Here is a 27663-nt window from a genome sequence, read left to right as displayed (position 1 = left end):
CCTCTTCTGTCCAATTAAAGGGCTGCTGCTCTTTTGTTGCCTGGTATAGTGGTTTAGCCAATTCAGCAAAGCCCGGTATCCAGAGTCTACAGAACCCTGCCGACCCCAAGAACTCTGTTACTTGTCGTGTTGATTGGGGTCTAGGGATACGTAGAACAGTCTCTTTTCGGGCATCCGTCAACCAGCGCTGCCCCCCTTTTAACAGGTATCCTAGGTGGGTTACCTCTGATTTGCAGATCTGAGCCTCTGATTTGCAGATCTGAGCCTTCTTTGCCGAGGCTCGGTAGCCTAGATCTCCCAAAGCCTTTAGGAGGCTTTCGGTTCCTTGTAGGCAGGCCTCTGGGGATTCAGCTGCTATTAAAAGATCATCAACATACTGTAAAAGAGTGATCTCAGGGTGCTGTCGCCGGTACTCACCCAGATCTTCGTGGAGGGCCTCGTCGAACAGAGTTGGGGAGTTTTTGAATCCCTGTGGTAGCCTGGTCCACGTTAGCTGGCCATTTATGCCCCTCTCGGGATCTGTCCATTTGAATGCAAAAAGTTCCTGACTCTTAGGGGCTAAAGGCAGGCTGAAAAAGGCATCTTTTAAATCCAGGACGGTGTACCACTGTTTTTCAGGGCTTAAGGTGCTTAAGAGGGTGTATGGGTTTGGCACAGTGGGGTGAATGTCCATGACTCTTTTGTTGACTTCTCTTAGGTCTTGTACTGGTCTATAATCTTTACTGTTAGGTTTGCCTACCGGCAGCAACGGGGTGTTCCATGCTGAGTGGCAGGCGCGTAGAACTCCCTGATCTAGGAGCCGGCAGATGTGTGGTGTAATACCTTCTCTGGCTTCTAGGGGCATCGGGTACTGCCGTACCCGAACAGGATCCGTCCCAGGTTTAACTTCAACAAATATGGCAGGACGGTGTTTTGCCTGTACCAAAGCTCCTGTTTCCGCCCAGGCCTCTGGGAAGCGCTGTAGCCAGGGGCCGATATTCTGGTCAGGAGGTGCTGGTTCCTGATGGAGTCTATACTCATTTTCTAGGGCAATTGTGAGGACAGATATTGGCTTGTCTTGAGAATCGGTTACTTTGGGGCCCCCCGGTTGGAAATGGATTTGGGCTCCCATTTTTGTCAGCAGATCTCTCCCTAATAGAGGACAAGGGCTCTCGGGAATAACCAGGAAGGAGTGGGTTACCTCTCCCGTTCCCAGATTTACAGTTCTTTGAGTTGTCCAAGGGTATCTTTTAACTCCTGTGGCCTCTTGTACCCAGGATAAGTTATTAGATAATTTCCCGTAAGGCTTGACCAAGACTGAATGCTGTGCCCCGGTATCAACCAGAAACTGAACCGGGGACCCCTTCACTTGTAGAGTTACCCTAGGTTCGGGGAGGGGGTCCGAACCCCGTCTTCCCTAGTCATCTTGGGTTACTAATATTGATGAGGCCTTGGGCTGCCATTGTTCTTGCCCCAGTTGGCGCTGTTTTTTCTTGGGGCAATATTTTACCCAGTGACCCGTTTCCTTGCAGTATGCACATTGACCTTTCTTTAAGTTGTGTCTAGGAGTACGCTTGGGTTGGGCGCCCTCTGACTGTAACTGTTCTTTCTGAACTACTGCGGCTAAGACTTTGGTCATTTTTTCAGTGGCCCTAATCTGTCTCTCTTCTGGGAGATCTCTATTATTGTATACTTTTTGGGCGATTTGGAGGAGGTCCTGGACTTGTTTTCCCTCTAGATCTTCTAATTTTTGGAGTTTCTTTTTAATGTCCGGAGCTGCCTGATTTACAAAAGACATGACAACAGCTGCCTGGTTTTCGGGTGCCTCCGGGTCCATGGGGGTAAACTGTCTAAAGTCTTCCATCAATCTTTCTAGATAGGTAGCTGGGCTTTCTGTTTTTCCCTGTAACACGGAATATACCTTGGCCAAATTGGTGGGCTTGCGAGCGGCAGCCCGGAGACCCGCCATTAGAGTCTGGCGATAAACGAGTAGCCTTCGCCTACCTTCTGCCATGTTGTAGTCCCATGCAGGTCTGGTCAAGGGAAAGGCAGCATTAATGAGGTCAGAGTTGGCGGTAGGTTGGCCGTCATCTCCCGGAACCAGTTTTCTGGCCTCTACCTGTATTCTTTCTCGTTCCTCTGTTGTGAACAAAATTCTGAGGAGTTGTTGACAATCATTCCAGGTTGGTTGATGGGTAAACATAACACTGTCTAAAAGAGCTGTTAAATCTTTAGGGTTATCAGAAAACCGAGCATTCTGGGTTTTCCAATTGTACAGGTCACTAGTGGAGAATGGCCAGTACTGGAGTCTAGGGTTGCCCGTGTCATCGGGGGGTCCTATTTCCCTCAGGGGGAGAGCCACAGTGGAATCAGGGGGGCGCGAGCTTATTTCCCGTTGAGCGTGTCCGCGTGTCCGCCCCACCGGCCCCCCAGAGTTACTTTCACTTTCGACGGCCCCGGCTGCAGCAGCAGCTGCTGCTTCCCGCTCTTCGAGGTCCCCTGGGGGGGCTGGGGGCTGAGGGCCAGGAGGGGGATGATAAGGCAGGGGTTCTAAAAGCAGGGGATCCTGACTGTCTTCTAACACAGGGGGTGGGGGAGCAGACGGTGTTTTGGCCTACGGGGGTGTTCTGTCGACTGTACGACCAGAGCCCTACATGGCTCTGGCGTCAGCACAAAAGGAGTTAGCCAAGGGGGTGGGTTTTCCACAAGGTCTTGCCACACCAGGATGTAAGGGATCTGATCAGGATGTCCTGACCGCCCCGGCAGGAAAATTTTTGATTTTACCTTAATGATAATGGGGAGACAGAAGGTCCCCTCAGCTGGCCACCCTACACCGAAGGTGGGCCATTCCAAGTGGCAGAAAGTTACCAATTTCCCTTTTCTGAGTTCTATGCTAAGGTCATGGCCCCTTGCCTTAACATCTTTAAAGTTATTTATAAGAATGGAGAGTGGAGTACTCTGGCTATTACCCATGGTAGTAGAATCCTAGAGATAGAGAAAAGAGAGATAGAGAAAAGAGTAAAACCAGAAGTATTGTACTTTTTTTTTTTTTCCTTGCCAAGTAGGTCCTGAAAAATGAAAGTAAGTTAAGTAATTAACATAATAACAGTCGCCAGCGCGTCTCGGGTTTAGCTCCTGATCAGAACCAGATGGGCTAATAAATACAGAGCCCCAGACGGGTGCCGGGGGACGTCTCCCACCGGCCCCTGGTGGCTGTCTTATAGTGCGTCCGCCAAGACTATGCCGACCACCGATACAGACCCCGCGGGATTTTTCCAGATGACACAGAGACTACAGACAACACAGAGACTCAAGCCGGCCGATTTACTGAATCTGCTCACAGCGACGACCCGTTGACCTGGGGTCTGGTGGGCTTAGGGGAATCCCGGACGAGCCCCCAAATGTTGTGCCCGAAGTCGCGAGACCCCAGTAAGTGACCACCAGAGTCCAGAGTCAAAGCCAAATAGCCGGGGTCGCTTTATTACGAGTTCGAACCCGGACCTCTCCGCTTTATACAATGGCAGGTAAAGAGAGAGGCCCCAGCTGCTGTTTTAGGGTTTCTTTTCTAGCGAGGTACAAACAAGTCACAGAGAAACAGTAGTTACAAGCTTATTATTGGTTAACATTTAAAGTTGAACATTCGGCAGTTTCTGGCTGGTTCCCGTCTTTTTCGCAACCTCAAACGGCTGGGGGTTTTCCAGATAAGTTGTTTGTGTAAGCCCGGGGGGGTGGTCACATGCATGTATGTTGCAACCTCAAACGGCTAGGGGTTTTCTAGGTAAGTTGTTTGTGTAAGCCCGGGGGGGTGGTCACATGCATGTATGTTTAGAATTTTTCCCTTAGGGACTTTCTATCTCATCAAGAGACCACAATCTGAATGGAGCCAAATTCACAGCTGAGTCAATAGTCCAAACCTGGCGTTTCCATTACAGAGCTGGCAACGGAGAATTGGAAACAAAGGTTAGAAATAGAAAGGTGGCAGAGAAAGCAGGCAAGCTGCTGTGCAAGAGTGGAAAAGACAGTAAGCGAGAGGGAAACTTCTGGAACCAGCATGCAGTTAAGGGGATTGGTTTGGGAATCAATCCAAATGTCTCTCTCAGGGTGAGATCAAAGAAATAGTTTGTAATACATCCGTACAATGGAATACCATGCAGTTGTAAGAAAGAATGAGATAGAGCTGCTTGCAATGACATAGAACAATGTACATGCTACTTGATTAAGAAAAGAAATTAGGCCGGGCATAGTGGCTCACGCCTGTAATCCCAGCACTTTGGGAGGCCGAGGCAGGTGGCTCACTAGGTCAGGAGATCGAGACTCATCCTAGCTAACATGGTGAAACCCCCTCTCTACTAAAAATACAAAAAAAATTAGCCAGCTGTGGTGACCAGTGCCTGTCATCCCAGCTCCTCCGGAGGCTGAGGCAGAAGAATGGTGTGAACCCGGGAGGCAGAGCTTGAAGTAAGCCGAGATCACGCCACTGCACTCCAGCTCGGGCGACAGAGGAAGACTCCCGTCTCAAAACACAGAAAAGAAATTATGGAAGAGTAATAATTATGTGTGTGGGGAGAGGTGAAGTATATATGATTTTATAAGTAGAGAGGCAAATCTAAAAGCATACTCTCGGAATTATTAACAGCAGTTTTGTCTGTGGTAACTTTTAATTTTGTAAGTGTCCGAATTGTTAGAAAAGTTTTGTTTTGTTTTGTTTTTTCAGACGGAGTTTTGCTCTTGTTGCCCAGGCTGGAGTGCAATGTCATGATCTCAGCTCACTGCAACCTCCACTTCCTGGGTTCAAGCTATTCTCCTGCCTCAGCCTACCAAGTAGCTGGGATTATAGGCATGTGCCACCATGCCCATCTAATTTTTGACTTTTTAGTGGAGATGGGGTTTCACCATGTTGGCCAGGCTGGTCTCGAACTCCTGACCTTAGGTGATCCATCTGCCTTGGTCTCCCAAAGTGCTGGGATTACAGGCATGAGCCACCATGCCCAGCCAGAAAAGTTTAACAAAGCACATATATGACATTGTAGTGATAACTTTGAAAGAATTATTTAATTTTTTTTTAGACAGGGTCTCGTTCTGTCACCCAGGCTGGAGTGCAGTGGTGTGATCACGGCTTACTCCAGCCTCGAACTCCTAGGCTCAAGCAATCCTCCTACCTCAGCCTCTTGAGTAGCTGGGACTGCAGACATGAGCCACTGAGCCTGGCTAATTTTTTTATTTTTTGTGGAAACGGGGTTTTGCCATGTTGTCCAGGCTGGTCTCAAACTCCTGGGCTCAAACAATCCCCCTGTCTCAGCCTCCCAAAGTGCTGGGATTACAGGCATGAGCCACTGCACCCAGGAAAAGAATAATTTTAAATATCTTTAGAAAAATGATTGAATGAACCAATTTAGAATATCTGTGAGTACTCATCAAATGTATCTACTCTACCCGAAAAAGCTTTGTATTCCTAGGCCTGCCAGGGTCTGCAAATAGGGTGTGAGTCTGGGGTTTAGGGGGTTTGTGTCTCAACACTTATTTGAATCTTACCCCTGTCTTCATCTCTGATGCCCATCCACCTCCTCATACCAGTTAAAGACTGAAGGGAAGAGGAAGAGAAGAGGGTCGTTAGTAGAAGGGTACTGTGCATGAGGACTCTCTAGTGAGGTTCCCAGGAAGGTCTAGTCCCTGGAGAGTTGGGCAGGAAACAGCCCACGTGAATGAGTCAGGGCTGGTGAGAAAGGGAATCGGTGAAGTGGTTGGGGATACAGTGGGAGCAGTAACCCCCACAGCTCCCTCACTCATGGCTGCCAAACCTGTGCCCTTCTCCAGAGAGGACTACTGTATTTGTAGGAAATAAGGGACAAAGTTCAGCCCATGGTCCGTTCTTACTTACAAAGCATCAACAACCCCACAAAAGGGTGTGCCACAATATAATTCTCAAAATGGTAGAAACGTCATTCTCACACAAATACACAATGAGAACCTTCACAAGGTAACTGTCAGGATGACAAAGCTGGTTCAAAGAATGATTTGAGAAACCGGGGTGGATGTGTGTGTGTGTGTGTGTGTGTGCACGCGCACTGGAATAACACAGCTAAGTTAGCTACAAAACTGGCTATTGCCCTGCAGGCAATAGGAGGTAGGACTCGACTCTGGAGGTGGGGCTCAGATACCAACCAGATTGAGGACTAGCTAAAACAGGGCTGGGGCAGAAGCAGTTTTCCACAAGATTTGCCAGCCAGTCTGCCATGTCAGTTTACCATTGCCATGGAAACACCTGGGAGTCACTGCCCCTTTCCATGGCAATGACCTGATGATCCAAAAGTTCCTTTCCCTTCTCTAGAAATTTCTGCATAAACTGCTTCTTGTTTTTTATGTTTTGTTTTGTTTTGTTTTTTGTTTGCTTGTTTGTTTTTTAGAGTCGGAGATTCGCTCTTGTTGCCCAGGCTGTAGTGCAATAGTGCGATCTCGGCTCACTGCAACCTCCGTCTTCCGGTTTCAAGCGATTCTACAGTCTCAGCCTCCCGAATAGCTAGGATTGCAGGAGCCTGCCACCACACCCAGTTAATTTTTTTGTATTTTTAGTAGAGAAGGGGTTTCTCCATGTTGGCCAGGCTGGTCTCAAACTCCTAACCTCAGGTGATTCACCCAACTCGGCCTCTCAAAGTGCTGGGATTACAGGCGTGAGCCACTGCGCCCGGCCCTAAACTGCTTTTTAATCTGCATATAATGGAAAGTGGGTATAAAAATGACTGCAAGACTGCCCTGAGCTGCTGCTACTCTCTGCCTACAGAGTAGCCCTCCTTTGCAGAGGCAGTCATGGAGCTGTAACACTGCCTCTTCAATAAAACTGTTTTCTTCTACCTCCGGCTTGCCCTTGAATTCTTCCCTGGGCAAAGCTAAGAACCCTCACCAGCTAAGCCCCATTTTGGGGCTCACCTGCCCCGCATCAAGACCATTACCTTTGGGATTATCATTATCTCCTCATTCACATCTCTACCATACAAAAACCCTTTGCATCTTATCCATTTTTGAGAGGTCAACATCTGACATTACAGACTCTGAAAGCTAATCTAGAAAAATAAGAAAGAGAAAATTCTATTCCTTTAGAATGGCATGGCATTTATCAATCAAGATTCCAAAGAAAGGACTGAGCCCTAATGCCCAGCGCATTCTTTGTTGATAATCAATCAACTTATCTCCTCTGAAACTAGAGTGGTGCTAGTTGTGTATTATCTGTGGCAGAGTTGAAAAAATAATCCCTCCAACCATTTTCTGTGTTCCAAGAATGGAGTGACCCTGATTTCTCAGGATTATTTTGCCCTGATTCAAAGTTTTGGATAATTTTTCTTTTCTTTTTCATTTTTTTGAGACAGTCTCACTCCGTCACCCAGGCTGGAGTGCAGTGGCGCGATCTCGGCCCACTGCAACCTCCACCTCCTGGGTTCAAACAATCCTCCCACCTCAGCCTCCCAAGTAGCTGGGACTACAGGAGTACATGACCACGCCTGGCTAATTTTTGTATCTTTAGTAGAGACAGGGTTTTGCTATGTTGACCAGGCTGATCTCGAACTCCTGACCTCAAGTGATCCACCCACCTCAGCCACCCAAAGTGCTGGGATTACAGGCATGAGCCACCACGTCCAGTCAAAAAATTTTTCTTAAGAAGGAAAACTAAAGATGTTTAGTTTTTCACACTCTATAATGGGAGAGAATTCAGTCACAGCAACTTGTACCTTCAGTATTAGAGGACTCACCTAGGAGAAAAACCTGATTAAAATGCTCTGAGTAGGAAGAGCTTTAGTGAGAACTTGAACCTCATTCAACATCAGGAAATTCACAGGGGAGAGAAGCCATGTGCACCTACAACATGAGGGAAGAGGGCTTCTGTGGGTTCAACTCTCCTCAGTCACCAGAAGGAAAAGTCCTTGTTACAGAGAAATCCTAGACCTGCTCCCAGTGGGAAGAGGACTGAATTCACAACCTTACACTGATTGAGTATCTCAACACCCACACTAGGGAGAAATTCTGCAAACATCCTGATTAAGTCAGTTTCAGCTCCAGCTTCAGCAGGCAGGGGAGACTTCACAAAGCAGACATCCTTTAAATGGCCAGAGTGCAGGCCAGAGAGCTATTATAGACGGCTGAAGGAGGTAGACCCACAAGCTGGGAAAACCTCTCCACTGGGGCTTTTTCACCCTGGAACTTTGGCCCACAAAGCATCGTACTCTTGCAGCTGGACCCAGAATATTCCCTTTGCTGTCTGCTTCAGGTTAGCCTCTGGTGTGTGCCAGTAATTTGTAAGGGTTAATAAAGAATTTTGGGGTCAAACAGACTTGGTCCACTTCCTGGCTCTGTCACTTACTGGCTTTGTGATATTAGGTAGATCAATTAATTTCTCTGCGCCTCATTTCGTTAACTTGTTTAAGATGGGATTAATGTAGCACCTACTCCACAGGCGACGAGAATTAGGGAGAGGATGAAAGTAAATGCATGGTGAGCACTCAGTGAATGAGGTTGCTTTCCACCACCTTCTTTTCCTTTGGCTGACCCATTTCCCAGAATCCACACACTCATGTTCCCCCTGAGCCCACCAGCTTGAGCACTGGGAATGGAGAAGTGTTGTTTTGTGTGCAGCTGTTCAAACGATGGCTCTGATGTTATATAACTTTCCCATGGTTTAGGAGGTTCCCAAGTGGCTTCAGAGAATAAAGCACGAAGCTGGGGAAGACTCTTTTTGGGTCTTGTCCAAGGACCTCCGAGGAGACACACAAATATTCTCCTGTTTCTGTCCTTGGTCAGTCCCTTAGAGTAGCAGTTCTGGTGCTAGCAACAAACTTTCCTGAATGCTCCAAATACAGTTAGAGGATAGGCCTACAGTAAGATGATGATGGAACATTATAGCTATATTAGGTCATCAGAGATATAGCCTCTTTGTTTTGCAGAGGAGGCAGAGTTACCAGATTTAGCAAAAATACAAAATGTCAATTATATTTGAATTTCAGATACACAACAACGACAACAAAATTTTTTACCATAAGTATATCCAATGTAAGCATTTTTACCATAGGTATATCCCAATGTAAGCTTTTTTTTTTTTTTTTTTTTTAAAGAGACAGCAAGCATCTCATTCTGTTGCCCAGGCTGGAGTGCAGTGGCATGATCAATGCTAACTGCAGCCTCAAACTCCTGGGCTCAAGGGATCCTCCTGCCTCAGTCTCCTAAAGGGCTGGGATTAGAAGTATGAACCACCAGGCCTGTCTACTTCCTGTGTTTTATCTGGCAATGCCGAGAGGACAGCTAGATGTCAAGGGGGAAAGCAACTTGCTGGCTCACACAGCCAGCCACGTCTATTGTGGAGCACTAGTCACAAACACATACACTCCAGCTTTCAAGTTTTTAAATATTTATTTATTTACTTACTTGTTTTTTGAGACAGTCTTGCTCTGTCACCCAGGCTGCAGTGCTGTGGCGCAATTTCAGCTCACTGCAATCTCGGCCTCCCAGATTCAAGTGATTCTCTGTGCCTTAGCCTCCCTAGTAGCTGGGACTACATGTGAGCACCTGCACCGCCCAGCTAATTCGTGTACTTTTAGTAGAAACGGGGTTTCCCCATGTTGGCCAGGGTGGTCTCGAACTCCTGACCTCAAGTGATCCGCCTGCTTCGGCCTCCCAAAGTGCTGGGATTATAGGCATGAGTCACCACGCCCGGCTAGTTTTTTTTATTTTTAATTAAGGTGAATGCTTGCTGAGCTGGGTGCCTCACCTCTCTTGTCTGTTATACAAAGAACTACTGATTATGGATCTCTACGAGCAAAAATAGCAGAACATCTAAAAGGCACAGGGGAGATGGGAGCAGAGATTAGGCTTCGGAATACTTCTCCAAATGAGAGTGATCAGGGCCCCACATTTCACTGCTCTAAGGCTCAGTTTCTTAACTATCAAATGGGTACAATGGCGCACAAAGGGTTACGTTGAGGATTAACGGAGATGAGCAATTTCCAAAAAGTTCATTCCTTTAAAAACTGCGGAGCACATTTTCTGTACATGCTGTTTTTATTGTTACTCATGAAGACGCGGGGGAAGCTTTGGTTGTGTAAAGCTGATAACTGCACCCAAGCTTCCCCGTTCACCCCACCTACCAGGGGATTTGGGCTAAATTCCTGGCCTGGCTCACAAAGAAAACCAAGCGGTCAGTCCCATCCCGTCCCATCCTGATTTACAGGAACTCACACCAGCGATCAATCTTCCTTAATTTGTAACTGGGCAGTGTCCTGGGCCAGCCAATAGCTAAGACTGCGCTCCCCCCGCACCCCACCCTCCCTGACCCTGGGGGACTCTACTCAGTCTGCACGGGAGCTGCCTGGTGACCAGGAGTTTGGAGTAGGTTTGGTGCTGGGCAGGGGTGGGGAGTAGGGCGGAAAGCATGGAGTGAAGAGGTCTAGGGAGGGGGTCTCCTCACCCCCGCCTTCCGGCCCGCCTTGATCTCGGGGGTTTCTATAGGCTTGCTTCCACCTGGGATTTCTGCCTCCTCCTACCCCAGCCCCTCCCGCCTCAGGCCTGTTGTGCTCAGCCCCCCAGGACCTCCCCTCCCCCACGCCTCTGGCCTCATTGTTTGGTTAAAGCAGGACCCCCCGTCCCCGACCCCCCCTCCGACTGAACAGATGGACGGAGACCCGGGCCCACGGGGAGAGGAAGGGCCAGCCGGTGCCGGGAAAGGGAAGCGGTTTGGGGAAAACAAAACAGAGGGAGGAGCCAGGGAGAAGGTGGCCCCAGGAGGGAGGAGGAGGGAATTCGCTAAGACGGACTGGGGCCTGGGACAGAATGGGGGCGGGCCCCCGGCGGGGTGGGGGCCCCTGGGCTCCCAGGCTCGGAGCTGGCTCGGATACTGGCTGGCTCCACAGGTCCGCTGACGTCGCCGCCCAGATGGCCTCCAGGCTGACCCTGCTGACCCTCCTGCTGCTGCTGCTGGCTGGGGTATGTGGTCCCTTGTGGGATGGGGGACGGGGGTGGAGACGGGAACGGGGGATGGTGCGGGGTGCGGGCGGTGGCTGAGGATTAACCCTTCAGGCCCCGGAGAATGAGGAGAGCTCCTCTTGGGATCAGCGAGTGTGATCCTTGCTCACGCACTCGTAGATGGTGGAAAGAGCTCAGGACTCAGACAGATGCAAGTTCTAATCTTGGCGGGCCATGTAGGAGCTGCGCTGCGTGGTCCTGAGGAAGTTACTTTTCCCAGCCTACTCCTCTTGATTTATAAAATGTTGAATAAACAGATCCCACCCTGTCCACTAAACAGGCTTGGCAGGAGGACCACATAGGGCAAGGAGATGGGAAGCATTTTGTTATATCAAAGCAAGAGTTTGCTGTAGAAAAGAGCTGTGGAGAGGAGAGGTTTGGCTGCTGTGACCGCTGGTGGTCCCAGGCTAGGGCCTGTGAAGATAGGGAGCATGGTAGCAAACATACCTGGGTCTGGGTGGGGGTCAATAGCAGTGAGAGGTCCCAGTGGTCTGGGAGGTCGTGGACGAGAAAGAAGGCTAAGAAGTGTGGGATCCCAGGAGAAAGGTAGGTAGGGGTGTGTGTATGTGCGTGTGTGCCCGCACAAGTTGGCGTGACATACTCAGCAGATGATGTAGTTATGAGCAGGGAGTTTGGAATCAGAGACCTTGTTTTGACCTGTAGCTGTTTCTCCCATTTCTGTGAGACCCTGGACTAGTTAATAGGTGTCAGCATCAGTTTCTCTACCTGTGAAATGGGGCTAATGCATGGTTTCTCAGTGGAGGATTTGTTGACACTGGGGCTGGATAATTCATTGCTGAGGGGCTACCCTGTGCATCTTAGGGTGTTTTGCAGTATCTCTAGCCTGTATGCACTAGATTGTGGTAGCATCTTCCCTGCTGTCTCCCTATGACAACCAAAACTGTCTCTAGACATTGCTAAATATTCCCTGGGAGTCAAAATTGTTTCAGAGCTGCTGGCCTATACTACTTATCGCTCCCTCCCTTCCTGCCTCCCTTCTTCCCTCCTTCCCTTTCTTTGTTCCCTTCCTAATGTGTATTGTTTTTCCACCCCCACTAATGGGCTGCAACCCATAGTTTGAAAATTTACTGTTCTAAATCCAGGAGCACAAGTTCAAATGTCTGTACTAGCCAAGCGAGTGAGTCAAACAGGTAGATATTTACAGGAAATTGCAAGAACATAGATAAATGGCAATTAACAGTTAATTTCACTGTTTGGAAAACAACTTCCTACAGGGCAGTAATTGGTCAGAGATTACAGAGTCCCTGACTATCCCTCATCTTCTGCAGAGCACATTCCTGTGCATCCCTACCCTCACCCTGTATCTCCCCTTCTCTGAGGAAATAGTGGTGGTGGTTCCAAGACAGGTTCCTTATCCGCCACACTGTCAGAAATTACTCTCTTGTACAGGACATTTTCCACATCCACACCTTCTCTAACTGCTTTCAGTATTTTAGAGGACTGTGCCTTGTAGTAAGAAAAAAATGAAACTCAGTTTCTTGAACCACAGGATAGAGCCTCCTCAAATCCAAATGCTACCAGCTCCAGCTCCTGGGATCCAGAGAGTTTGCAAGAGGGAAGCGAAGGGAAGATGGCAGTGCCAGATAACTCCAAGATGCTATTCATTGAATCTATCCTGGAGGCTTCCAGCTTGCCAACAACCAACTCAACAACCAATTCAACCACCAAAATAACAGCTAATACCACTGATGAATCCACCACCCAACCTACCACCCAACCCACCACCCAACCCACCATCCAACCCATCCAACCAACTACCCAGCTCCCCACAGATTCTCCTACTCAGCCCACTACTGGTCCCTTCTGCCCAGGACCTGTTACTCTCTGCTCTGACCTGGAGAGTCATTCAACAGAGGCCATGTTGGGGGACGCTTTGGTAGATTTCTCCCTGAAGCTCTACCACGCCTTCTCAGCAATGAAGAAGGCAGAGACCAACATGGCCTTTTCCCCATTCAGCATTGCCAGCCTCCTCACCCAGGTCCTGCTCGGTAAGACCCTGACTGCATTCTCTCCAGGTCATTTGTTGGACACTCCCATAAGGGTCACCAACCCAGACACTTACAAAGCCATGTCTTTGGGAAGAAGCTGTAAAAATGGGCTATACATTGGGGGTATAGAGGGAAGTATCTTTTCATTCTTGAACATTCTATCATTTAACAATGATTTAATAGGCAAACCTATTGCTTGTAAAACCCTGTGACTATACAAGAACATATAAAACAAGGTCCCAGCCACTAACCATGTTTCATGGCAAGGAGAGGTGATAAGAAAGATGAAATCAGGCGCAGTGGCTCACGCCTGTAATCCCAGCACTTTGGAAGGCCAAGGCAGGTGGATAACCTGAGGTCAGGAGTTCAAGACCAGCCTGGCCAACATGATGAAACCCTGTCTCTGCTAAAAATACAAAAATTATCCGGGAGTGGTGGTGCATGCTGTAATCCCAGTTACTTGAGCAGCTGAGGCAGGAGAATCGCTTGAACCTAGGAGGCAGAGGTTGCAGTGAGCCGAGACCAAACCACTGCACTCCAGTCTGGGTAACAGAGCGAGACTCTGTCTAAAAAAAAAAAAAAAAAATCATCAGATAGACCTAGAGTAGATGTGGTTAGTACTGCATTCTAGCTCTGTGACCTTGGGCAATTCACTTTAACCTCTCTGAGCCTTGAGTCCTCTTGTGTAAAATAGTGATGATGCTATCTACCTCAAAAGATTAATAACCAGAAAGCTGAGCTGGGCGCGGTGGCTCACACCTGTAATCCTAGCACTTTGGTAGGCTGAGGTGGGCGGATCATGAGCTCAGGAGTTCGAGACCAGCCTGACTAACATGGTGAAACCCTGTCTCTACTAAAAGTACAAAAAGATTAGCCAGGTGTTGTGGCAGACACCTGTAACCCCAGCTACTCGGGAGGCTGAGGCAGGAGAATCGCTTGAACCCAAGAGGTGGAGGTTGCAGTGAGCCGAAATCACACCACTGCAGTCCAGCCTGGGAAGGCTGAGCAAGACTCTGTCTCAAAAAAAAAAAAAAAGGAAGTCAAAAAAATGTAAATCCTCTGCCATCCTGAGGGATTACTGTCAAGTCCCATTGGGTAATTACCCTAGGAAACGAACAAACAAATTACTACAAGCAGTGGGGAGAGAGCTATTACTCCCCGGAGAGAATTCTAAAAAGGCTACAGAATCTTTCTTGGCTGGGCACGGTGACTCACACCTGTAAACCCGGCACTTTGGGAGGCCAAGGCAGGAGTTCGAGACCAGCCTGGCCAACATGTTGAAATCCCATCTCTACTAAAAATACAAAAATTAGCCAGACATGGTGGCGCGTGCCTATTGTCCCAGTTACTTGGGAGGCAGAGGCGGGAGGATTGCTTGAACCTGGAGATTCAAGTGAGCTGAGATTGCACCACTGCATTCCAGCCTGGGCAACAGAGCAAGACTGTCTCAAAACAAAAAAAGAGGGAGAGTGAACACTTTCAGCTCAGATGATCTGTGACCCCTCCGAAGCAGGGAATACCCTCTATTCCAGCCTGGTCCCCAACCCTCATTCCCAAGGAAGGTCCCCCGACTCATCCTGCAAGTATCTTTCATCTCTGCCCTTTGTTGCAGGGGCTGGGGAGAATACCAAAACAAACCTGGAAAGCGTCCTCTCCTACCCCAAGGACTTCACCTGTGTCCACCAGGCTCTGAAGGGCTTCATGACCAAAGGTGTCACCTCAGTCTCTCAGATCTTCCACAGCCCAGGTGAGTGCCCAGGAAGGGGCAGTGTCTGCAGAGGAGGGTCCTGAGAGGACTCTGAAGGGGAACCCAGCACTGGGAAAAGAAAGGACAGAGGGAATGTTGGAGCTACAGTATCAGGGATAGACTGCGGAGCAAGTGAAGACCTTGGCAGGAGCATCAGGTCACTGCAGGAACTGGATTGTTCTTCTAGTGAAACCTTAGGCAAGTCTCTGGCATTCATCAACTGCTTTAGAATAAAAATAACCAGGCAGGTATGGTGGCTCACGTCTGTAATGCTAACACTTTGGGAGGCCAAGGCCTTCAAGACCAGACTGGGCAACATGGCGAAACCCCGTCTCTATTTAAAAAAAAAAAAAAAATGTTGGGGCTAGGGCTGGGCGTGGTGGCTCATACCTGTAATCCCAGCACTTTGGGAGGCCGAGATGGGTGACTCACCTGAGGTCAGGAGTTCAAGACCAGCCTGGCCAACATGGCGAAACCCTGTCTATACCAAAAATACAAAAATTAGCCTGGCATGGTGGCGGGCGCCTATAATTCCAGCTACTTAGGAGGCTGAGGCAGGAGAATTGCTTGAACCCAGGAGAGTGAAGGTTGCAGTGAGCCGAGATCATGCCACTTCACTCCAGCCTGAGTGAAAGAGCAAAACTCCAAGAAAGAGAGAGAGAGAGAGGGAGGGAGGGAGGGAGGAAGGAAAGAAAGAAAAAAGAGAAAAGAGAGAGAGAGAAAGGAGGAGGGAGGGAAAGAGGGAGGGAGGGCAGGAAGGAAGGAAGGGAAAGAAAGAAAGGAAAAGAAAGGAAGAAAAGAAAAGAAAAGGCCAGGCACAGTGGCTCACACCTGTAATCCCAACACTTTGGCAGGTCGGGGCAGGCGATTCATGAAGTCAGGAGGTCGAGACCAGTCTGACCAACATAGTGAAACTGCATCTCTACTGAAAATACAAAAAATTACCCAGGCGTGGTAGTGTGCGCCTATAATCCCAGCTACTCGGGAGGCTGAAGCAGGAGAATCACTTGAACCCAGGAGGCGGAGGTTGCAGTGAGCCAAGATTGCACCACTGCACTCCAGCCTGAGCGACAGAGCAAGACTCCGTCTCAAAAAAAAAAAAAAAAGAAAGAAAATATGGGGTAGGCAGGCCAGGCACGGTGTCTCCTGCCTGTAATCCCAGCACTTTGGGAGGCTGAGGTGGGCGGATCACTGGAGGTCAGGAGTTCAAAACCAGCCTGGCCAACATGAGGAAACCCTGTCTCTGCTAAAAATACAGAAATTAGCCAGGTGTGGTGGCATGTTCCTGTAGTCCCAGCAGGAGAATAACTTGAACCCGGGAGGCAGAGGTTGCAGTCAGCCGAGATTGCACCGCTGCATACCAGCCTGGGCGACAGACCGAGACTCTGTCTCAAAAAAAAAAAAAAAAGAATAAGAATACCCATATGCATTCATTAATAGATAGGGCTAGAGGGCTAGCGAGCTATAGACATAAAAGAGACAAAAAATTGTTTCGCTAATTTTTGGGTCAAAGGAGTCTTGGGACTCTCATTCTTTTTATTTTTGTGTTATGTGAATTTGTTATCATTTTACATGTATTATGTTATTAAGTAGGTAATAATGATAATAGTAATAATGAACTTACAAAACGATCTAATGTAGTTGTTTTCCGACTTTGTTCCTCAGAGCCCCAGGGCTTTGCGAAGCTGTTTCTGGAGTCATAGTGGGAGTGGGGTGTGGGAGCCTCAGCGGTGGGGAAGGGTTCACTACTTCCTGTGAGAGGGAGACGGACCAGCTGGGCTCTGAGCTCCCCACCCAGCCTTATCCACGGCCCGTTTTATATTGTGGGCTTCAGACATGCCTTTGTTTGAAAGTAGTTCTGCTGCTTTAAAATGTTTAATAACCATTACACTAATCTACCCACCTCCCTTTTTGAAAAAAAGGAAAACTTTTTTTCAAGCTGTTTTTTTTTTTAAAGCTATAAAAACAATACTCAGGTCTGGCGCACTGTGCTTGTAATTCCAACACTGAGAGGCTGAGGTAGGAGGATTGCTTGAGGCTAGAATTTCGAGACTTTATCCAGGTGTGCTGCATGCCTGTAGTTCCAGCTGTGAAGGACTGAGACAGGAGGATTGCTTCAACCAAGGAATTCAAAGTTAGAGTGAGCTATGTTTATGCCGCTGTACTCCAGCCTGGGTGACAGAGTAGGACCCTGTCTCTAAAAAAATAAAAAATAAAAATAAAAATAAAAAACTCACCTATCACCCCATCATCTAAAAAACACCCTCTTTTAGATGTGGGAAAAATATGGCTCAGAGGTGTTCAAGAAACGTTGCATTTATTTATTACTTACAAAGCTGTAAGTCAGCTTTATCCCGCTGTCTTGCTAGGTAGGCGAAAAATGTAACAGCATTCAATATGTTAGGGCTTCTATCCCCATCTAGCTGCACCCTGGAGCTGTGCCAAGCAAGGTTCTTGGTCTTATGTTGTACATAGGCACCAGCAAAGCCTGTGAAAATATCTTTTTTTTTTTTTTTGAGACAGAGTCTCGCTCTATTGCCCGGGCTGGAGTGCAATGGCCGGATCTCAGCTCACTGCAAGCTCCACCTCCTGGGTTTACGCCATTCTCCTGCCTCAGCCTCCCGAGTAGCTGGGACTACAGGCGCCCACCACCGCGCCCGGCTAGTTTTTTGTATTTTTTTAGTAGAGACGGGGTTTCACCGTGTTAGCCAGGATGGTCTCGATCTCCTGACCTCGTGATCCGCCCGTCTTGGCCTCCCAAAATGCTGGGATTACAGGCTTGAGCCACTGCCCCTGGCCATCTCTTTTTTTTTGAGACAGGATCTCACCCTGTCACCCATGCTGGAATGCGGTGGCGCCATCTCAGCTCACTGCAACCTCCGTCTCCCAGATTCAAGTGATTCTCCTGCCTCAGCCTCCCAAATAGCTGGGATTACAGGTGCCCACGACCACATGCCCAGCTAATTTCTGTATTTTTAGTAGAGACGAAGTTTCGCCATGTTGGCCAGGCTGGTCTTGAACTCGTGGCCTCAAGTGATCCTCCCACCTTGGTCTCCCAAAGTGCTGAGATTACAGGCGTGAGCCACCATGCCCAGCTGGGAAAGTATCTTTAATCTACTTAGTCCTAGAAAAATTATCTTTCGAGTGCTTTTTCTTTTTTCCAGTGGACTGAAGGCTTTTGGAGAGCAAAAGCCAGAAAGTTTTGTCACAAACTTCCACCAAGGCCAGGAAGCAGTCTATCCCATGCCAAATTAAGGGAAGAAAAGAGGAAAAATATAGGCAAATGGAATTTAATATCTCAAAAAGATTATCTTGCAGAGCCATAGTAACATAGCAAGCTGAGGCGCAAAGGCTTAGGGCTACTTCTCTGATTCCTGGTTCTGAGTTTGCCTTCTTGGGCCTCATTTGCCACATCTGTAAGAGGAGTGGGCTGGACCGCTCCACCATGCCGTGTTCACTAGAGTGAGCAGATAGAGCCATAGGAAGCATGCTCACTCTCAAATCTTGCTCATGGAAAGGAACGATGTGTTCAGGGGACTCATGCCTCCCTTTCTCAACATACCCCCAGACCTGGTCATAAGGGACACCTTTGTGAATGCCTCTCGGACCCTGTACAGCAGCAGCCCCAGAGTCCTGAGCAATGATAGTGATGCCAACCTGGAGCTCATCAACACCTGGGTGGCCAAGAACACCAACAACAAGATCAGCCGGCTGCTAGACAGCCTGCCCTCCGATACCCGCCTTGTCCTCCTCAATGCTATCTACCTGAGTGGTAAGGGGGCCCTTAGCCCGTTGGTCTTCCCATTCTGGGTCCTTCTTCCCCTCATGGCTTCAAAGCCCACCTAACCCCAAGTTCTACAATCAGATCTCAATGTCCCTGCCCCACCCTTTGCTCACAAGGCTTTTAGCTCCTCTTCATCCTTTTCCTGCGTGCATTAGAGCACCTCTCCCACCTCTTCCCTCTAGCCAAGTGGAAGACAACATTCGATCCCAAAAAAACCAGAATGGAGACTTTTCACTTCAAAAACTCGGTTATAAAAGTGCCCATGATGACTAGCAAGAAGTATCCTGTGGCCCATTTCATGGACCAAACTTTGAAGGCCAAGGTAAGTTCCTAACCTTTCCTTCTCCTGTTTGAAACCCACTGGAGTCTCCTGACTTTTTTTCTGCTGTCGTCCCATCATTTTGGGGTACATGCTTACAAATTCATCATTTCTACTCCTTCCATCTGTATTTTCACCCTATCTTTTCTCCTTCTCCTTTCCCTAGCCTTGGCCAAGGCAGGCATTGTGTATTTTAGGCTGGAAACAGGATTCTCAAGTTTCTTCATGCATTTCTACTACATTGAATGGCAAAATGTGAGTTGTGTTCCTATTCTACACGTTTCTTTTTCCAGTCAACTCATCAGAAGACCCTGGTGCTTAACAAGTCCTGTGTGTATGTGTGTATGTGTGTACCTGTGTACAGCATACATATACATGTATACACATGTATCAGTATATCCTTGGATATGCATATATGTGGTAAGTGCGTGTGTGCACATGAGTTAAATGACTTAAGTGCATTAGCAGAAATTGAACAATTTAGTTTGGTGAATAGGGAAGGAGAGAAGACAGAACATGGAGCCCAGAGGATTCCAGTTGGTAAGCTGTCTCATGCTCAGTTACCAGATATTTCCACCTTTTTAGCATGGCAAAACACAGACCTGTCACAATGTCTCAGTACCTGACTAGGAAACAAAGGCTGTGTTCTTGGAACATGCTAGGCTTGGTTCCACATTGGGAGCTTTCCTTAGCTTTTCTTTCTGCCTGGATCCCTCTTCACTCAGATGCTCACATAGCTTGTTCCTTCTGGTCATTTGGGTGTCAGCTCAGAGGTCACCTTGGTGGAGAGGTCTTCACCCCTTAAAGTAGCCTCCTCCTTACCCTGTAATATCACTGCTGTTTTATTATATTCATGACATTCATCACTATCTGAAATTATGTCATTTATTTGCTTATTTGATTAGGATATTATCTGTCTCCCTAAGATATTGTCTGTCTACTTGAATACAGGAACTGTCTTGTTTCCTTCTGTATCTGTAGTGCCTAGAACAATGCCACCTCTCATAGGTGCTCATTCAGTGTTTGTTGAATAAATGAATTAATGAAATAGAGGATGCCAAAGGGAGCTACTCACTTAGTAAAAGTGGCTGGAAGACTTCATAGAGGAGGTTTTTTTTTTCGAGACAGGGTCTAACTTTGTTGCTCAAGCTGGAGTACCTTGGCACGATCTCGGCTCGCTGCAATCTCCGCCTCCCGGGTTCAAGCAGTTCTCATGCCTCAGCCTCCCAAGTAGCTGGGACTACAGGTGCCTGCCACCACACCTGGCTAATTTTTATATTTTTAGTAGAGATGGGGTTTCACCATGTTAGCCAAGCTGGTCTCAAACTCCTGACCTCAAGTGATCCACACCTTCAGCCTCCCAAAGTGCTGGGATTACAGGCATGAGCCACGGCGCCCGGCTGAGGAGATTATTTTTGACTATTCTTTGCTCACTTATTTATCCACTCAGGTACTTATCCACCCATCTATCCATCCCTATCTAATGTATTTAGCCATTCATGACTCATTTAGCAGAACCAGGACAGCGCATATAAGGCACAGAAGAGTGAATATATGTGACAGGTCCAGGGCATTGTTCAAATTCAAGATACGTGGAGGGAGGTATAAATATGAGATTTTTTCAGACCGATTAGAATAGCTATTTAATCAAAGCCATAGATGTTAGGTAGAAAGTTAAGAATTAAGAACTTAAGTTAGGTTTAAATGTAATTATTTGAATTATAAGAACCAGTATTTCCTCTCTAGAAATGTTATTAAAGTCTCACACAAAAGTCTAAACCAAAAATCATTGTAAAAATCCCTTAGGATAGACTGTTGTAGCCATTGAGGTGAGGTGATAGGTTGAGGTAAGCATTCTGAACATGTAATATCGATAATAAATACTCAAATACAAAGGAGGTATAATATGAAGAGTAATTTCTATCTCCCAAAGCCAATATGAGTTTTTTCTGTTTGTTTGTTTTTCTTTTGAGACAAAGTCTTATTCTGTTGCCCAGGCTGGAGTGCAGTGCACAATCCCAGCTCTCTGCAACCTCTGCCTCTCAGGTTCAAGCGATTCTCCTGCCTTAGCCTCCCCAGTAGCTGGGATTATAGGCACCTGCCACCACTCCCAGCTAATTTTTGTATTTTTAGTAGAGACGAGGTTTCACCATGTTGGCCAGGGTGGTCATGAACTCCTGACTTCAAGTGATCGGCCCACTTCGGCCTCCTAAAATGTTGGCATTACAGGCGTGAGCCACTGCACCCAGCCTGAGTTCTCTTTTTTAAGCCAAAGGAGGAGGAGTACTTTTGTGCACAAAAGCCACTATTTAGAGTTCCTTGGGTTTTAAACAGATAATTAATGTATTGACAAATGCAAAATTAAAATTTTACTTTTGCCTTTTAATTTTAAGTTGAACTTGCTACATTAAGAGTAGGGTGATTTGGCTGGGTGCGGGTGGCTCATGCCTGAAATCCTAGCACTTTAGGAGGCTGAGGCAGGCGGATCACTTGAAGCTAAGAGTTTGAGACCAGCCTGGCTAACGTGGTGGAACTCTGTCTCTACCAAAAATACAAAAATTAACTAGGCATGGTGGTGCATGTCTGTAGTCCCAGCTACTCAGGAGGCTAAGGCACAGAACTGCTTGAACCTGGGAGGCAGAGGTTGCAGTGAGCCAAGATCGTGCCACTGCACTCCAACCTGGGCAACACAGTAAGACTGTCTCAAAACACAGGCAAAGAATAGACCAGGTGCAGTGGCTCACGCCTATAATCCCAGCACTTTGGGAGGCTGAGGCGGGTAGATCACCTGAGGTCAGGAGTTCAAGACCAGCCTGACCACCATGGTGAAACCCTGTCTCCACTAAAAATACAAAAAATAAGCCGGGCGTGGTGGTGCACGCCTGTAATCCCAGCTACTTGGGAGGCTAGAACAGGAAAATCACTTGAACCCGGGAGGCAGAAGTTGCAGTGAGCCGAGATCGACACTACACTCCAGCCTGAGTGACAGAGTGAGAACTTGTCTTAAAAAAAAAAAAAAAAAAAACAAGAATAGGGTTTTTAAATAAAATTTCATAAAAGAATAGTGTTTTTTTATAAAAATACTAACTCTCATTTATTCTTGAATTAATTGCCATATTGAACAGATTAAACTCCTTTAAACCATTTGTTCTGTCTACAAACATAATTAATATTCCCATAAGCATTTTAAGCTCCCTTTAAAAATTTAATATGCCCGATTTTCTGGGTTTTTTAAATTATTTATGTAGTTTTACCAGACAGGGTCTTTTTCTATCACCCAGTCTGGAGTACAGTGACTGTACAATCATAGCTTACGTAACCCAGGCTCCTTGGGATGAAGCAGTCCTCCCACCTTAGCCTCTTAAGTAGCTGAGATTACAGGCATGAGCCCCCTCACCCAGCTGATATCCTTTTTAAACACATCTAATACCTGACAGGTCGTAATTACAACTCTGCTTGGCCATATCATCCCAGTACCTAAAGCTCACTTGTAAACTAAAAATTAAATTTGAAGAGTGAATTAACTTCTAGCCAACTTTCCAATATCATTCTCACACTTAATGAAATTATCCTACAACTTTGCTTAAAAGCCTAAAACTAGCATGTCAGATTCTCTTAAAAATTACAATCACTATTTTAAATAACAAACATACAGGTTACCCTGAACTTAACACCTGGTTTTAACATGATGAAGTTGCTTCCTTTTGTCATTCCCATACTAAATTCTAAATCTTCCTGGCACTTAAGGATATTTACCCAAGGAAGGAGGTGAGATTTACCAGCTCAGGTACACCGAGGTTACTGGCTTGAAAATTCAGGACCACAGCATGGTAAATTTTTGTTCAGAGATTCAAGGTTCATACATAGGACCTGAAGGGCACATGCTACTCAAATAAGTATATCCAACTTGAGTCCTGTGTCAGCAGGGACCCCATGTCCATCCTCTTCAGCTGAACTTGGCTTACAACCTACTTTTTCTGGGCTATTCAGGTTCCAACAATTGATTGCTTTCAGTTAACTTCTTTATTGCCCAGTTGAATTCTGCATTCTTCTAGATTCTTTTTGTTCTTTCAGCCTTAATCATAATACCATTTAATGACAGTCATATCCTATTAGACTAGGGTTTCTCAGCCTTGGCACTATTGACATACTGGGTCAGATAATTCTTTGTCCTGTGCATTGTAGAATTTAGCATCATCCTTAGCTTCTACTCACTAGAAGCCAGTAGCACTGGGTGCACGTCCTCCCTGCCCACTGCCAGCTATGACAACCAAAATGTCTCCAAACATTACCAAATGTCCACTGAGAGGCAAATGCACTCTGAGTTGATAGCCCCTGTATTAAACCCATGGGCCCTGCACTTCTTACAACTTTTGTCTGGTCACCAAGTTGAAAGTTCTTCTTTTTTTTTTTTGAGATGGAGTCTCACTCTGTCGCCAGGCTGGAGTGCAGTGGCGCGATCTCGGCTCACTGCAACCTCCACCTCCCGGGTTTAAGCGATCCTCCTGCCTCAGCCTCCTGAGTAGCTGGGACTACAGGCACGCGCCGTCATGCCCAGCTAATTTTTGTATTTTTAGTAGAGATGGGGTTTCATCATGGTGGCCGGGATGGTCTCAATCTCTTGACGTCGTCATCCACCTGCCTCGGCCTCCCAAAGTGCTGGAATTACAGGCGTGAGCCACTGTGCATGGTTGAAAGTCCTTCTAATAGCAAAGTGGAAAGGTAGGCTAAGACCAGCCTGTGAACAATCTTGAATGCCATACTGATATTTGTACCTAATCTCATAGGCAGTGAAGAGCCGTCAGCAGTTTTAAAGAGGCTGACCTGATAACTCTGGTGGTTCAATGTGCATGCAATAATCTACATGCACAACACATTTGGAAGGAAGGGAACAGGGCTCAGAGAAATCAAATGACTTGCCCATATTACATAGCTCGTCAGTAGTAGAGTCAGGATATAATCAGAAACTCATGCTTCTTCCTCTACCTCTCCCCAGCACAGAGTTAGATCAGCACTGTTCACCCAGCTGATATCCCCATTTCATGGTAAAGTCTGGAAGCCTAGGTCTGACTGCTGCTTGTTGAAATACAGACTGTGGCAGCAGACTGCAGGACAGCCTTGTGACACAGAGGGTAGGGCCAGGAGAGAGCTGCGGTAGGAAGACTGTTAAGGTGCATCTCTTATTTTCTAGGTGGGGCAGCTGCAGCTCTCCCATAATCTGAGTTTGGTGATCCTGGTACCCCAGAACCTGAAACATCATCTTGAAGACATAGAACAGGCTCTCAGCCCTTCTGTTTTCAAGGCCATCATGAAGAAGCTGGAGATGTCCAAGTTCCAGCCTACTCTCCTAGCACTGCCCCGCATCAAAGTGACGACCAGCCAGGATATGCTGTCAATCATGGAGAAATTGGGTAAGCTCTGGCAGCTTGGAGTTACTCCCAGGCCATCAGAGGAGAAAGGGGGAGATCCCTAAGATGTAGTTAGCATTCTCTAGAGTATTTTTTACATCCATAATCTCAGTTTGTTCTGCAACCCTGCCAGTTACAAGGGTAGGTGCTATTATCCCATTGGATCATTGTGGAAATGAAGGCCCAGAAGTTTTATGTTTCTTACCCAAAGATTCCATGATTTACCCTTGAGCTAGTCAGAGGCAAACCAGAACACTGATCCGGGTCTGCAGCTCTCCTGAGTTTTTTCTATGGTTCCTTGTGACACAGGCAGTGGAACAATGATACAGGTAATTTCCCAAGGTGAATTATGGATGCTTCTTCCCCAGACATATTTCAAAACAGTCAACCACACCATGGAATATGCAAGAAGCTATCTGGAAATGCAGGTCTGGAGGCTTCTGAGTTTACGAGAGGCAACAGAGACTCCATTTTCTTTTTTCTTTTTTTTTTTTTTTTTTTTTATGAGACGGAGTCTCTCTCTGTCACCCAGGCTGGAGTGCAGTGCCGCGATATCTGCTCACTGTAAGATCCGCCTCCTGGGTTCACGCCATTCTCCCGCCTCAGCCTCCCGAGTAGCTGGGACTACAGACACCCGCCACCACGCCCAGCTAATTTTGTTTTTGTATTTTTAGTTGGGACGGGGTTTCACTGTGTTAACCAGGATGGTCTCGATCTCCTGACCTTGTGATCTGCCCGCCTCGGCCTCCCAAAGTGCTGGGATTACAGGCATGAGCCACCATGCCTGGCCCAGAGACTCCACTTTCTAACCTTTGTTTTTTTGTTTGTTTGTTTGTTTTTGAAATGGAACTTCACTCTGTTACCCAGGCTGGAGTGCAGTGGCATGATCTTGGCTCACTGCAACCTCCACCTCCTGGGTTCCAGTGATTCTCCTACCTCAGCCTCCCAAGTAGCTGAGATTACAGGCACCTACCACCATGCCCAGCTAATTTTTTTGTATTTTTGGTAGAGGTGGGGTTTCCCCATGCTGGCCAGGCTGGTCTTGAACTCCTGGCCTCAAGTGATCTGCCCACCTTGGCTTCCCAAAGTGCTGGGATTACAGGTGTGAGCCACTGCGCCCGGCTTCATTTTCTAACCTTTGATCTCATGTCCAACCCTGTCACTTCTTTCCTTGTTAGAGAACTGGACTACCTAATGCATGATACCATTTCCTTGTATATGCCATCTGTATAGGAAGAAAATCTCTTTTTTATTTTCATTCAACACTGCTGGCCACCAAATAGGTGTGGGAGTGTTTTCTAAGCAATTCTCCAGTTCTCTGGGAACACCAACTAGGTGTCCTACAATTGAATCCAATTCTAACGCTCTCTACCTGGAAATAACATCAGATCCCACGCAGTTTAAGGGCTCAACCCCACCAGATTTCCCCGTTTCCAATGTCAGTTACAAGACCAGGTTGTCATCTGTGCCTCAGACCAACCAGCTATAATTTGGAGGTTCCCACGACTCCCTGTAAGGGTTTCATCGTTTGCTAGAATAGCTGACAAAACTCAGGAGACACGTTTACTGGTTTGTTATATAAGGGATTAAGTAAAGGATGCAGATGAACAGCCAGACGAAGAAATACATGGCAAAATCTCGAAGGGTCCTGGGCCCAGGAGCATCTATCCTGTGGAGTTTGGTTTGCTACCTTCCTGACACATGTATGTGTTCACCAGCCAGAAGCTCTCAGAACCCTGTACTTTAGGAGGCTTCATCATGTAGGTGTGATTGATTATTACCCAATCTCCAACTCCTCTCTTCTCCCCAGAGGATGGACAGAGGGGCTGAAAGTTCCAAGCTCTAATCACACTTAGTCTTCCTGGTGGCCAGCCCCCATCCAGGAGCCAGCAGGAGTAGCCTCATTAGCACAAAAGGCATTCCTATGACCCAGGAAATTCCAAGGGATCTAGTAGCTCTGTGTCAGGAACTGGGATCTGAGACCAAATATTAGATGGCCTAATATTTGGAGCTAAAGATGCTCCTATAGCATATTTTCCCGTTATTTCACAGCATCATAGCATTGCATATAACCTCATTTTTTCATATATGAACTATCTCTGATCTGTTACCTCACTTCCAAGGTCCTGGGAGACAAGGAGGCAATGACATCATTTTTCAGGGTTGTTTTAGGGATGGGGGGCAAGGCCTCTCACCTTGAGAGAGTGGCAGTGTTGGGTCCACTAATAGAGGATCCCACGAACCGGACCAGAGGGTATAGTATGTAATCTGGCAAACAAGGAAAGAGGAAGAGAGCACTGGGACTCAGGATGAACCCAGAGAATTCAGGACAAAGGTCTCCATCAGCTGAGGGTTTTATGCTGACCTCTGACTCTGTTTTTCTCTGGTTTTGCCCTAGAATTCTTCGACTTTTCTTATGACCTCAACCTGTGTGGGCTGACAGAGGACCCAGATCTTCAGGTTTCTGCGATGCAGCACCAGACAGTGCTGGAACTGACAGAGACTGGGGTGGAGGCGGCTGCAGCCTCTGCTATCTCTGTGGCCCGCACCCTGCTCATCTTTGAAGTGCAGCAGCCCTTCCTCTTCCTGCTCTGGGACCAGCAGCACAAGTTCCCTGTCTTCATGGGGCGAGTATATGACCCCAGGGCTTGAGACCTGCAGGGTCAGGTTAGGGCGAGCGCTACCTCTCCAGCCTCAGCTCTCAGTTGCAGCCCTGCTGCTGCCTGCCTGGACTTGGCCGCTGCCACCTCCTGCCTCAGGTGTCTGCTCTCCACCAAAAGGGCTCCCTGAGGGTCTGGCCATCCTTGGCTTCTATCAGCCCTTCTCCATGGCCCTGCCATGGTCTCCAAACCACTTTTTGCAGCTTTCTCTTGTTCAAGTTCACCAGACTCTACAAATAAAACCTGGCAGACCATGACTTTCTCTGCTTTGCCTTTGTTGTTTATTTGTTATTTTTTATTATTTTTTAGGCAGGGTCTCGCTCTGTCACCCAGGCTAGAGTACAGTGGTGAGATCATGGTTCACTGCAGCCTTACCCTCCTGAGCTCAAGCAGTCCTACCACCTCAGCCTCCTAAGTAGGCAGAACCGCATGGGCTTGCCACCATGCCCAGCTAATTTTTAAATTTTTTGTAGAGACAGGGTCTTACTATGTTGCCTAGGCTGGTCTCCAACTTCTGGGCTCAAGCAATCATCCTAACACAGCCTCCCAAAGTGCTGGGATTGTAGGCATGAGCCATCACACCATACCTCTCTCTTGCCTTTGAATATCAGCTGCTTCAATATTAAAGGACAAGAGCTCCCATGGTTCCTGTATCAGCCAGCTATTGCTGTATAATAAGTTACATTAAACTTAGAGGCTTCAAACAGCAACCGTTTGTTATTTCATGTAAGTTTCAGAGTTGACTAGGTGGTTTTG

The 27663-nt window shown here is 47.3% G+C and overlaps 1 protein-coding gene across 1 annotated transcript; it reads left to right on the top strand.

The window, feature by feature from the left end:
- The first annotated feature begins 10132 nt into the window (after positions 1 to 10132).
- SERPING1 (serpin family G member 1) lies at positions 10133 to 27165 on the top strand. Its single transcript, XM_033203941.1, has 8 exons — positions 10133 to 10347; positions 10869 to 10941; positions 12491 to 12989; positions 14602 to 14736; positions 18305 to 18508; positions 18703 to 18842; positions 24031 to 24250; positions 26646 to 27165. Exons 2-8 carry the CDS (start codon positions 10891 to 10893, stop codon positions 26897 to 26899), a joined length of 1503 nt encoding a protein of 500 aa, XP_033059832.1. The 5' UTR covers positions 10133 to 10347; positions 10869 to 10890; the 3' UTR covers positions 26900 to 27165.
- Positions 27166 to 27663: the final 498 nt, after the last annotated feature.

Source organism: Trachypithecus francoisi, unplaced genomic scaffold, assembly GCF_009764315.1.
Source record: "Trachypithecus francoisi isolate TF-2019V2 unplaced genomic scaffold, Tfra_2.0 Lachesis_group8, whole genome shotgun sequence".
NCBI lineage: Eukaryota > Metazoa > Chordata > Mammalia > Primates > Cercopithecidae > Trachypithecus > Trachypithecus francoisi.
The sequence above is the reverse complement of the archived record's forward strand: the minus strand, read 5'-3'. Positions and strand labels throughout refer to the sequence as shown.

Bases quoted from the DNA above. Each gene is read 5' to 3' on its own strand.
- SERPING1 (XM_033203941.1), top strand. From the start codon at position 10,891: ATGGCCTCCAGGCTGACCCTGCTGACCCTCCTGCTGCTGCTGCTGGCT. The intron at 14,737-18,304 runs GTGAGTGCCCAG...ACATACCCCCAG, and splicing joins TCAGATCTTCCACAGCCCAG to ACCTGGTCATAAGGGACACC. The intron at 18,509-18,702 runs GTAAGGGGGCCC...TCTTCCCTCTAG, and splicing joins CAATGCTATCTACCTGAGTG to CCAAGTGGAAGACAACATTC.